The sequence below is a fragment of the Panulirus ornatus genome, chromosome 41 (genome assembly GCF_036320965.1).
Source record: "Panulirus ornatus isolate Po-2019 chromosome 41, ASM3632096v1, whole genome shotgun sequence".
Taxonomy (NCBI): Eukaryota; Metazoa; Arthropoda; class Malacostraca; order Decapoda; family Palinuridae; genus Panulirus; species Panulirus ornatus.
This window is the reverse complement of record NC_092264.1, coordinates 2,764,735-2,777,764: the sequence shown is the minus strand read 5'-3', so window position 1 is coordinate 2,777,764 and position 13,030 is coordinate 2,764,735. Positions and strand designations below refer to the sequence as shown.

At 37.1% G+C, this 13,030-nt stretch overlaps 1 protein-coding gene across 2 annotated transcripts in view; it reads right to left on the bottom strand.

Annotated features, from left to right (window-relative positions):
* LOC139761616 (phosphatidylinositol 4-phosphate 3-kinase C2 domain-containing subunit alpha-like) overlaps window positions 1–13,030 on the bottom strand; it is a 90,879-nt gene that overhangs the window by 21,791 nt on the left and 56,058 nt on the right. For both annotated transcript variants that reach the window (XM_071685874.1, XM_071685875.1), the window contains 6 exons: window positions 10,801–10,989; window positions 9,553–9,769; window positions 5,733–5,870; window positions 3,558–3,656; window positions 2,661–2,813; window positions 1,467–1,596 (listed from right to left, as the gene is read on the bottom strand). In XM_071685874.1, the coding sequence (XP_071541975.1) occupies window positions 1,467–1,596; window positions 2,661–2,813; window positions 3,558–3,656; window positions 5,733–5,870; window positions 9,553–9,769; window positions 10,801–10,989 (926 nt within the window). The remainder of the gene's footprint in view (window positions 1–1,466; window positions 1,597–2,660; window positions 2,814–3,557; window positions 3,657–5,732; window positions 5,871–9,552; window positions 9,770–10,800; window positions 10,990–13,030) is intronic.

Sequence of the window (13,030 nt, the reverse complement as noted above, 5' to 3'; positions counted from 1 at the left end):
TGTGATAAAATATTCATCATCAGAATATTCTTCTGTAATTACATAGCAATTCATTCTAACAACTAATTCCTAAACACTACTTTATCATCTACTTTTAATCTTTGTCAGTATATTCTGATCATATTCTAACTTTGGTCAAACTCATATAAAAATGATGAATAACTCCCTGGTTCAAAAAAAGGGATATACATAAGTATATGTGGAGTAGGAAAGATGGTAAACAGGCTTTACTGGATTACATACAAACTGACTCCTGGATGTAAATGCACTAAGGAGGACACTGGTGGGATGTCTGATCATTACCTGGTGGAGGTAAACATGAAGATTTGTAGAGGTCTTCAGAAATGAGGAAATTGTGTGGGTTAGAAGGGGGAGGTGAAAGTAAATAAGCTTGCAAAAGATGTTTGTGTGAACATGTAACAGGAGATACTGAGTGTAGAATGGCAAATTGGGGAAAGTAAATAAAGCAAGGGGATTGGGTAAGAAATGGGAGGTTTTCATGGAAGCAGCACTGGCATGTGAGAGGTGGGAGGTAAGCATGTGAGAAAGGGTAGTAAATGGTGGGATGACAAAGATAAGTTGTTAATGACAGAAAAAAGAAAGATGTATGGGCATTACTTAAGGTGGAAGAAGTGCAAGTAAGTGAAAGATATTCATGAAAAAGCAGCAGTAGGTCAAGAGAAAATAGCAGGAGTTGAAAAAGATGCCAAATGAGAGTTGGGGTGAATGAGTATCAAGCTTCAAGGATAATACGAAAATGTTTTGTATAATACAAAATGTTTTGTGATGAAGTTCAAAGTGTGAGGAAAACAAGAGAACCAATGGGGACACCAGAGAGGGTAGCAAATGGGGAAGTAGTAATAGACAGATATGAAGTGAAGATGAGATGGAATGAGTATACTGAAGGATTATTTCTTAGCCCAATGGGTGAAACATTGAAGAATCTCCATTTTCTTACAAAGCACTTGTATATTTTTGTCTTACATCTTTACAATATGCTTCCAAGTATACATGTAAATCCAATCACTCACTTTCTTTCCCTGCATGAGGCTTTTAGGTCTGGTAAATCTGTTTTTTGTCCCACTTTATTACTTGCACAGCTTATTAATATTTCTCTTCTTTTCTTTGCAGTTTTGAATCTTTCAACATACTTCACATGTTCCATCCCCCTCACTTCTACTTGTACACTATTTTTGTATTTTCTCTTTCTATCTATTTCTGCTTGTTTGGTCAGTGCCCATACAATACAGCACTAGGTAATTTTGCTTCTTGTGAAAAGACTGACCATTTCCTGTCTCTCACAGTGAAAGCTCTCAGTTTCATGAAGAGAGAGAGAAGCATCATGGTTAGAGAGAATCTCATCTCATGCTGGTGCTTCAATGGGACACTGAGGTCAACCTATCAACTAATAGTAATATAGTTTGATATAAAATCAAAATAAACTCTAAAGTTATCAAATAACTAACCAATTTTGTCTCCTGTAGGCACAACAGAAAAGGTGACAACTTTGAGGTCAAGTCCTTCTTTGAGCCACAGCTTGTCCATGAGACGTATCATCTGGATCACTAACATGTCTTGACGAAGGTCATCTCCTACCTGCACATGATAAAAGGAATGTAAAGATTTTGTAAAAAACAAAAGCTCAAGACTGAACATGAATGAATAATGAAACAATCACAAAAAGGAACAGATAAATGTAATGAAAATTACATCTAAATTCCAAAAAATTCCAAAACTGAAAAATACCGAACAGATGTTTCTAGGATTTTTCACCATGTATTTCAACTTTCTCATTAATTAACAGTATCATTTATTATCTTCATCTAAAGCTATTGTTTGTGCTGTCAGGTAATGTATAAATCTTGCTCTATTCTTTTAATAAGATTTCTACAATTATTCTACTCATCTTTTAAAGATTACTGATAACCACATACAGATATCAAACTATTCAGACTGATTAGCAATCAATCTAATTTGTCTGAGTCTTACTTACAAACACTGGTCACAATTTCATGCATTTGTGTAAAACATAAATCTAAAAAGGATAAAAGTAATGGTGCCTTCATTACAAAAATGTATGTTTTGAAAATTGACACTTTTCTTCCAAACAAGGTGTCCCATGAGCACAAGATATATTCTCTAAGAGTATACCAAGCAGAACTCTTCCGACACTCACGATTCTGCTGAGGAGGCACCATCCTCCATGCACCTCTTATGAATGACCAAGAAGAGATCCTAGCAGTTTGCTCATTGTATAGAATGCCATCAACCAATTAGCAAATGCCATCAGGCTGATGTCATCAACCTTTTTCCTACTAGCTGCTCAAAACTTTCTATTCATCAGTCATAGATGCTAACCCAAAGTGTTCACAAGAGGTTCAGTAAAAAAGTTTTTCAAAAAATAAAAAGAAGGCAGAGAAGGATAAAAAATAATCATTTGAGGGACACCACATAATATGATTATATTCTCTATCTTTCCCTAATTCACAGAAATCATTATAATGACACAACATACACAGTAGCAATATAAATACTAAACTTTATGTATATAAACCATTTGTGCAACAACCTGGTGAATGTGTATGTGCATGCCATGCAATGTAGGTGACACGATAATTTTTTTCTAACTTTTAACCAGAGTATGGTACTTCCTACCTTACCTTAAAGATGGCATGAATTGGATCAGTATTTTTTTCAGATGACAGGAAGGCCAGCTTCAAGGGAACTGTAAAAGAGTTGAAGTAGGAACAATTCTTCACATCAACTCCTGCAACTTCCAGCGATGGTGAAAGTGGGAGAGATGTTGGGCTGACCTGTGAACAAGAATGATATTCCAGAACTGGAGAAAACCAACAACATACTTTAATTTGAATGCTTGATACACATGAATTACATACTTCATATATATGTACAATCATGTTGTATTACAACAATGTTCCACCTTTTTCCAATCACTTTCATTTCAAATTCTAATAATAATGTCACATATTTTACAAAGCCCCAACAAATAATCAAAAACCTTCATGAATTCTTTTTTAATACACACTAATATACTGACAATCTAAACATTTCATTCATCTGAAAACTCACTCAACAAGATGGAATTCAGTATCAACTGATCACTACTCATGATCAAAGAATTCTATATTCAGATCAAAACTATACAATGAATAATGTACTAACACCACACGAATACATTAATTATAAAATCAAAAACAAAATTTAAGAATAACCAGTATAAACCAATAAGACAGCAAGAATAAAAAAACCAAGATGAAAAATGTATTTCAATGCCTATCGTTATGGGATATAAGACTGTAACCATTCGGAAAGCTCCTTTCCATTTCATCAATACAGCTGTGTAAAAAATTTCTCTAAGACTGGAAACACAAATTCAAAATTATGATTTTTCCATGAATTCAAAAATACAGAAGTGCAATGGTGGCCCCTCTTTAAAAACCAATGATATAATGAAAAAGGTCATTGTCGAATAAGACATATCATAGGTAAAAATTCAGTCATATAAGACCCTTTCAAAAATCAAATTAGTTAATTACCTCCAGGCTGTAGTGGATATTCTCCAATTCTCGGCTAAGCATGTGCATCCGCTGACTATCCTTGGTGTCTTTAATGTTCATGGCTGTGGCATACAGACTCTGGAAAAAAAAAAATTTCACTAAGATAAAATGGTAAAGGTGATTGATTCAAACACCTAAATAAAAATCAAGTAGGTTATAAAGCTCATTTCTCAACTGGCTTAGTAAAACATATTATAAACAGTTATTCAAATTTACACTCTAAATCCAGATTGCCAATGAATGTTACTCTTCCATAACTGAAAATTTTTACCAAATCAGGATACCTTCCTTAAAATCAAAATGGAAAGTATTAAGCTTACTGGTTTTAAAGATGCAGCTATACAATCATTATGGATTTTAGGTCTGTGCTAGCGGTTATCACAAGTGCTCTTCTTAAAGTCTAGAGCACTTTGAAAGCTGAAGGTATAGATGGAATAATAACTGAGCAGGTGATGAACAGAAGTGCAATTAATGAAGAATACATTTGGAAAAAGAATGGCGCAGCATGAAAAGTATTAAATGCCTGACAATCAGATAACAGTAGTAACTATTTTGCAGTACAAAGGTAAAAAGAATAAATACAATCTTAACATAATGCTCCTGTATTACTCAATGTTCTAGGTCACATTGAAAAAATAAAATGATAAAAGGGAATTCTATGGCCAAGATTCCATTGCAGCCTAGCTAAAATGGAAACTATGGTTCCAATGCAACCAGAACTTATATACACAAGTTACTATTGAGCTCAAAACAAGCACTAAGGCTCTAGAGCTACATTTTCAAGAATGTATTGCATTAGCAAACAGTTCCCTAACAGAATGCATGAATTCTCTTGGATTGACACCCCCTGAATTAGTTCCCATTAAATATCTTGGGTACACTAGTTGAGGCATGTGAACTTTAGGCCTTGAGGTCTTTCTTAATCTCCCTTTTGATGACACAGGAGTAATATATGATCTTAACATAAGCATATATTAAGGTGGCATCCCAGAAAGTGGCAATTGTAACATTCAAGATTAGTGTGGTCTGTACTGGCAAAAACTAAACCTTTCATGAGGTTAAATAACATCTCAGCATCACATTAGACTGATTGACAATATCCATATATAAGTTTATCATTTGAGACATACCCCATAAAAATCCATAAAACACTGAGCTAACCATTTTAACATTACTCTAAGTTAAGGTTAAGCATCACTTTAATGCAAAGATATATATCAACTAAAAGAACTACCTTCCCAGATAAGTATGTAAAGCAGACCTGTCAATCACAAAACACTCAATGACCACCACTAAACACAATATTCAAAAGAGCCTATCAAATGGGAAATCCAGGAAATCGAACAAACATCAAAAAATTACTCGATGTGCATAAATTTACAAAAACAGAGCAGCAAAGTCTCCTGTGTCAATAGATGAACTTGTGAACAAGTGAGTAATCTAGCTGGCTTGTGACACCTGAAAAATAAGAATGAAAGGCTTGCAATTCAAATAAAAAACAAAAGCAAAAAAAAAAGGGGATTTTTTCTTTTTTTTCAAACTATTTGCCATTTCCCGCATTAGTGAGGTAACGTTAAGAACAGAGGACTGGGCCTTTGAGGGAATATCCTCACCTAGCCCCATTCTCTGTTCCTTCTTTTGGAAAATTAAAAAAAAAAAAAACAGAGGGGAGGATTTCCAGCCCCCCGCTCCCTCCCCTTTTAGTCACCTTCTACGACATGCAGGGAATACGTGGGAAGTATTCTTTCTCCCCTATCCCCCAGGGTAAAAAAAAAGAAAAAAAAGGGGGATATATGTCCAAATTATGAAGACAGATGTTACGAAGTGAAAATACTGTTGACTGATGAGTGCAAGAGGTTCACAAAGTGAAAGAGTGAAAAAGTAATTGTTGTTGGATGGTGAAAAGAGGCAACACCCACACTTCTGTGCCTTTGATATCAAGAGTATGGGCAGGCAATACATGACTGCATAAGCATAATGATAGTCAAAGTGGGTGAAATCCACATAACTATGCCCAACTTTGGTGGTCAAATGGTGTTCTGACCCACCTATACTGTGAGCAAATGCTCTCTCTGATGCAAATCAGAGATATTATAAACAAAAACCAAAGACAGGAGTTTGGAACACATAAAAATTATGATTGAAACTACTAACCCTGAGTGCAGCTTCCTGAGTAAGGAGTCTATTCTCCATGTTTTTGCCACAGATGGCCATAAGTGCTCGAGTTACTAGATTGAGACGTCTGCGGTATCGGGCATCACTCAATACCTCACGTTCACCACCCATGTTGGTCTGCGGGGAAAAAAAATAATATATGACATCATAAATATCAATTTCCATTGCAAATATAAGAAAGCACTCTGGACAGGTTGCAAACACCTGGACAACACCATTTAGAACAAGAACACTCATCCAAAGCACTGTACTTACATCACAAACACCTAACACATGCCAATACATAATACAAAACCCACCATGCAGAGACAAACTTTACTATCCCTTCAGAACTCCAATCATACACTAACTTAACACAATGGCTCAAAAACAAAGCCAGACGTACTCAGCCTACTCCAATAACACAACATACACACAGCCCTAATTCATGAAACCCTCTCTTCAATAACTATAAAACCCTACAACAATACTGACAAAACATAGAAGGATACATAGCACTATCCCTGAGGACTAGGGGAAAAAACATTGCCCACATATTCCCTTCATATTATAGAAGGCAACTAAAAGGGATAGGAGCAGGGGGCTGGAAATTCCTCCCTCTTGCTTCACTTTCAAAATGAAGGAACAGAGACTGGGGCCAAGTGTGGATTTTCCCTCTAAGCCTTAGTCATCTGTTCTTGACACTGCCTCGCTAATGTGGAAAAAGGCAAATATGTATGAAATTTTTTTCATAGTTGATCGCCATTTCCCATGTTAGCCAGGTAGCACCAGGCAACAAACAAAGGAAGATACATTCACTCATATACACATACATATACATTTTTTGTTCATACATATTTGCCACTTCCTGCATTAGCAAGGTAGCATTAAGAACAGAGGACTGAACCTTAGAGGGAATATCTTTACATGGCCCCCTTCTCTGTTCCTTTTTTTGGAAAAGTAAAAAATGTGAGGGGAAGATTTCCAGGTTTCCGCCCCCTCCCCTTTTAGTCGCCTTCTACGACATGCAGGGAATACATGGGAAGTATCATTTCTCTCCATCCCCAGGGATATACATATACGAACTTAATGTAAATATACATATACATATAAACATCAAGACACATACATATACATATATACACACGTACATATTCATACTAACTTGCCTTCATCCATTCTTTTGCCACCCCGCCCCATAGGAAACATCACCACCCCCTGCATCAACGAGGCAATGCCAGAAAACAGAGTAAGAGAGGCAATACCAGAAAACAGAGTAAGAAAGGCCACATCTGCTTACAATCATACAAAAGCTGTTGTGTGTAATGCACCGAAACCACAGCTCCCTATCCAGATCCAGGCCCCACAGACCTTTCTATGGTTTACTCCAGATGTTTCACATGCCCTGGTTCAGTCCAATGACAGCACACTGACCTGAATATACCACATCATTCCAATTCACTTTATTACATGCATACCTTTCACCCTCTTGCATGTTCAGGCCCTGATCACTCAAAATCGTTTTTCACTCCATCCTTCCACATCCAATTTAGTTTCCTGCTTCTCCTTGTTCTCTTCACTTCTGATACATACATACTCTCTGTCAACCTTTCCTCCCTCATTCTCTCCATATGTACAAACCATTTCAACACACTCTTTTCTGCTCTCTTAACCACACTCTTTTTATTACTGCACATCTCTCTTACCTCATTACTTATTCGATCAAACCACCTCACACCATATATTCTCCTCAAACATTTCATTTCCAACACATCCACTCTCCTCCACACAATCCTAGCTATAGCCCATGCCTTGCAACCACATAATATTGCTGGAATTACTATTCCTTCAAACATACCCATTTTTGTTTTCCGAGATAACATTCTCTCTTTCCACAAATTCTTCATTGCTCCCAGAACCTTTGCCCCCTCTCCCACCCTATGACTCAGGTTTACATGGTTCCATTCACTCCTATGTCCAACTCCAGATATCTAAAACACTTCACTTCCTACAATCTTTCTCCATTCAAACTTACATCTCAACTAACATGTCCCTCAACCCTGCTGAACTAATAACCTTGCTTTTATTCATATTTACTCTCAACTTTCTCCTTTCACACACTTTTCCAAACACACTTACCAACTTTTGCAGTTTCTCTCTCAAATCAGCCACCAGTGCTGTATCATCAACGAACAACTGACTCACTTTCCAGGCCCTCTCATCGTCACTAGACTGCATACTTGCCCTTTTCCCTAAGACTCTTGCATTCACCTCTCTCACCACCCCATCCATGAACATTTAAACAACAATGGTGGCAACACACACCCCTGCCACAGACTGACCTTCACTGGGAACCATTCGCTCTCCTCTCTTCCTACTCGTACACACACCTTACACCCTTAATAATAACTTCTCACTGCTTCTAGTAAATTAACTCCCACTCTACACATTCTTAAGACTTTCTGAATGGCATCTCTATCAACCCTATAATATGCCTTCTCCAAATCCATAAATGCCACATAAAAACCTATCTGTTTTTCTAAGCATTTCTCACAAACATTCTTCAAAGCAAACACCTGATCCACACATCCTCAACCACTTCTGAAACCATACTGCTCCTACCTAATCTGATGCTCTGCACACGCCTTCAACCTCTCGATCAATACCCTCCCATACAATTTACCAGGTATATTCAACAATCTTACATCTCTGTTGTTTGAACATTCAACTTCATCCCCTTTGCCTTTATACATGCATTCATCCAATCCTCAGGCACTTCACCACGATCCATGCATATATCGAATTTCCTCACCAACCGATCAAAAACACAGTCACCCCCTTTCTTAATAAATTCAGCAGCAATACCATTCACTCCTGCCACCTTGCCAAATTTCACCTTTCGCAAGGCTTTCACCACTTCTCTCTTCACCAAACCACTCCCCATGACTCTCTCACTTTGCATACTACCTAGACAAAAACACCCAATACCACTCCTTCCAATCCTTCAAAATACTCACTCAATTTCCTCCTCACTCCATCACTACCTGTTATCATTTCCCCTTTTGGCCCTAATATTGAAGTTCCCATTTGTTCTCTTGTGTTTTCCACATTAGTTACCTCCTTCCAAAACATCTTTTTATTCTCCCAAGAGTTTACTGACACTCTCTCAATCCAACTCTCATTTGCCCTCTTTTTCAACCCCTGTATCTTCCTCTTGAACTCCTGCTGCTTTCTCTTATACATCTCCCAATCATTTGCACTCCTTCCTTGTAAGTAATGCCTGAATGCCTCTCTTTCCTCCTTCACTAGCAACTTTATCCCACCACTCACTACCCTTCTAATCTGCCCTCTCACCTTCTGCATGCCACATGCATCTCTTGCACATGCCATCACTGCTTCCATAAATACCTCCCATTCCTCACCCACTCCCCTCTCCTCATCTGTTCTCACTTTCTGCCATTCTACACTCAATCTCAACCGGTATTTACTCATACAACTCTCGTTTCCAAGCACACTCACTCTCACCATTCTCTTCTTGCCCACAATGTCTCCTCCTTTCAAAAACCTCGACAAAGCATCACCCTCATCTCCACAAGACAGTGATACAGTCAAGAAAAAAGGGGAGACAGAGAAAGATATACATACATTATATAATTTACATACAGCAGCAAACATCATTGCAAGATACATCATTATCAAATCTGAATAAATTCTAATTTCTCTGAAAATTCCTATTAGTTTAATTTTCATTTCTAAAACAAATATGGATAATTCAAATTCTATAATATTTCTGCAATGTTGCCATTTTAATTTTACACACCTGTAAAGGAAGGCACTGATTGAGCAGCCAATACAGGTGATGTGCAAGCCTGGGTGAGGTGAGTGCACGTTCCAATAACAATTCTGCTGTAGGGGATATATCCCAAGCTTCATGTTTTACTGCTTGCACCAACTGAGGCAAGAATGATATCAACTCATCAGATCCAAGACCTCTGATCCATTCTATTGCACGGGCACGCACCACACTGTCTGCAAAACTTCAAGCATACAAAAAATACTTTATCAACCATGAAAATTCTTTTGTGAATTCAAATAATCAAAATATACTTAGGTGAAACATTTGGAGACTTTCGTAATATAAATTCACACATTTTACACTCATCTCACTGACATTTTACTTAAAAGCTGTTAAAAGAAACCCAACTCTGAGTGGCTTTGGATGATTAGGAAAATTTTTACCAATCCACTGTGATCCAATGAGATGTTCTTAACAATTCAACACACATTACATAATTCTTAAATATACGGTGTGTGGCTTAAGGCTTTCATGAATCAAATGTCTATATCAGCCAGATGTCTTCCATGCAATCAGTGGTGCACATCTTGGGGTTTATCAACTGACACAAACCTTGCCCATCCCTGGCATCATAAAATGTCAAAAGATTCAAAGTTAACAGTTTAGTTCCCAATGCTGATATTTTAGTTCTTGAAAGCTTCCTGTAAATCCTGTACTTCAATTATCACCATGCCAAATCCTGACATTCTATTATTAAAAAACTACCTTAATACTAAAATCTCATTGAACAAATTATAATTTCTTGTTAGATATCATAAGATCCCCACTAGTTCAATCCAGAAAACTATATCTGTTGATTCCGATGTTCAGAGAGAATGACACACACATAAAAACACTAGTCTCTTTAAAAAAAAAAAATCACTCAAACTTATGGATGTATCTGTCTAAGTAATGGGAATACAAGAAACATCTTAGAAATGAATAAGTAATCATTATGAAAAAAAATTATCTAAAGAAAAAGTAACAACTACCCATTTGAAAAGAAAGATACAGGCAGATTATTATTCTACCAATCCCATACTTCTCCTGGCATATGTTTTCAAGCACAACTAGGGGCTATGGATATGATAAGCAAAAATCTATTACAGAACAATGCATCCCATCCTATACCCTTCCATGAACCTGGATCCTCAGGTTATGAATATTTCCATAAGTATTGAAGTTGTACCAAGTTAACTCGCTAAAAACAGTCATCAAGAGTCTTTTACACACCATGGCAAAAGAAGGTGTAAGGCATCTGCAGGTGCTGGTGAGGCCCAATTCTTTACAAGAGAATGAAGGTCAGGCAGACAAGAAACATCCCATGAATGAGCCGCCAACAACACTTTGGCTAATGCAAATGGTTCTTCATGCAGGTAATGTCGTTTTTCCCACAGAATTTCACGCTCTTCTACAGAACCCCTGAAAAAAGAAAATTCAATGTGAGGAACAAAAGTATTCAGACATGAAATAAATACAGATTACTTGATATTTGTCAAATTGATCATGTAATTATACACACACAAAAGTCTTTAATAAGGATAAACATGAAGAAGAAAGAAGATAAGGAGACTTATAATATGACATTTTGTAGAAATGGAAATCATATTCTAAAGAGACAGGCTATACCTGTCAGGAAGATGTGAATTAGAACATCAAAAATGTAGGCAAGAGGAAGACCATAAAGACAGCAAACAGAAACAAGGAGACACACATGGTGCATGATGGGAGATCTAAAGAATAACCTAATTGTTTTGTTTTAATGAAAGAATGTAATACCTACAATACTATTACTGAGAACATCAAAAATGTAGGCAAGAGAAAGACCATGAAGACAGCAAGCAGAAACGAGGAGACACACATGGTGCATGATGGGAGATCTAAAGAATAACCTAATTGTTTTGTTTTAATGAGAAAGAATGTAATACCTACAACACTATTACTGAGCTGTGGTTTCAGTGCATTATACATGACAGCTAGAGACTCAGTGTTAACGAATGTGGCCTTTGTTTTTTCTTAGCGCTACTTCGCGCACATGTGGGGGGAGGAGGTTGTTATTTCATGTGTTGCGGGGTGGCGACAGGAATGAATAAGGGCAGTCAGTATGAATTATGTATATGTGTATATATGTATATGCCTGTGTGTGTATACATATGTATACGTTGAGATGTATAGGTATGCATATGTGTGTGAGTGGACGTGTATGTATATACATGTGTATGTGGGTGGGTTGGGCCATTCTTTCGTCTGTTTCCTTGCACTACCTCACTAACGCGGGAGACAGCGACAAAGTAAAATAAATAAATAAATAAAAGTACGGTTCAGATTACTTACAAAAATTTATGAACTTAAGTAAAGAAAGCTTGTCTTGACACAACTACTTTATTAAGTATAAAACCTAGTTCAATGCAAATGTCACTTCAAAAAATCTGATATTCAACCAGATAAAGCTGCTTAGCCTGGTGTCAGCAGTATAAATGAAAGAAAACAGTTATACACACTAACCTACATGAGATGAAAGTAAGAAGTGCCCAGCATTTACTAGGTGTACCAATGACACAAAAAAACATAAAAACTCAGTTCTGACATAAAAAGAAAGTGTTAATACAATATGAGAGTGGATGCACTCCAATATAAGTGAGGAATGTGATTTTTCTCTGATAATCTTTAATGTACCTGATAAACACACACAACAACATATGTGAGAAAATTTGTCCATAAATATTCCCTAGGAATGTATCCCCATTGCATATTATTAGATATAAGGTAAAGCTGGCTACATTTAGTTTTACTTAGAGCAAGAATTTTCAGGATCAATACTTGCAAATTAAACAATGAGCTCCTGTACACAAATGTCTGCCTGTTCGTCTCTTCCATTTCTGTTTAAAAACCAAAACTTTCCCTTCTCCTTGGAAGCATGCATTGATACATCATATCCCTAAGAAGAGTGACCAATCTGCCCCATATCATCCTATTGCTGAGACATCTACCATTTCCAGTCTTTGAATCCCTCCTCAACCCTCATATCCTCAGACACCTCAAAACTCACACTCTTCTCCCTGATCAACCGTACGGATTCCATAAAACAAGATCCACAGGTGATATCCTTTCCTATCTTACAAATATCTGGACACCATCACTGAGAGATTTTGTGGAGTTCTGCATACTGCCCTTGACATATCCAAGGATTTTCACAGGGTGTGGCATCAGGGTCTCATCTCTAAGCTCCCCTCTTTTGGCTTCCCTCCATCACTTTGCTCCTTCATATCTAGCTTCCTCTCAAGTCAATCTATCTCTGAGGTTGTTGATAGATGAACCTCCCACTTTTCCTCCATAACAGCAGTATTTCTCAAGGTTCTGTCCTGTCCCCTGCACCCCTGCACCTTTTCTCCATTTTTTCAATGATTTCCTCTCCTCCCCAAATAATCAAATGCACTTATAAGCTGATGACTCAACACCACAT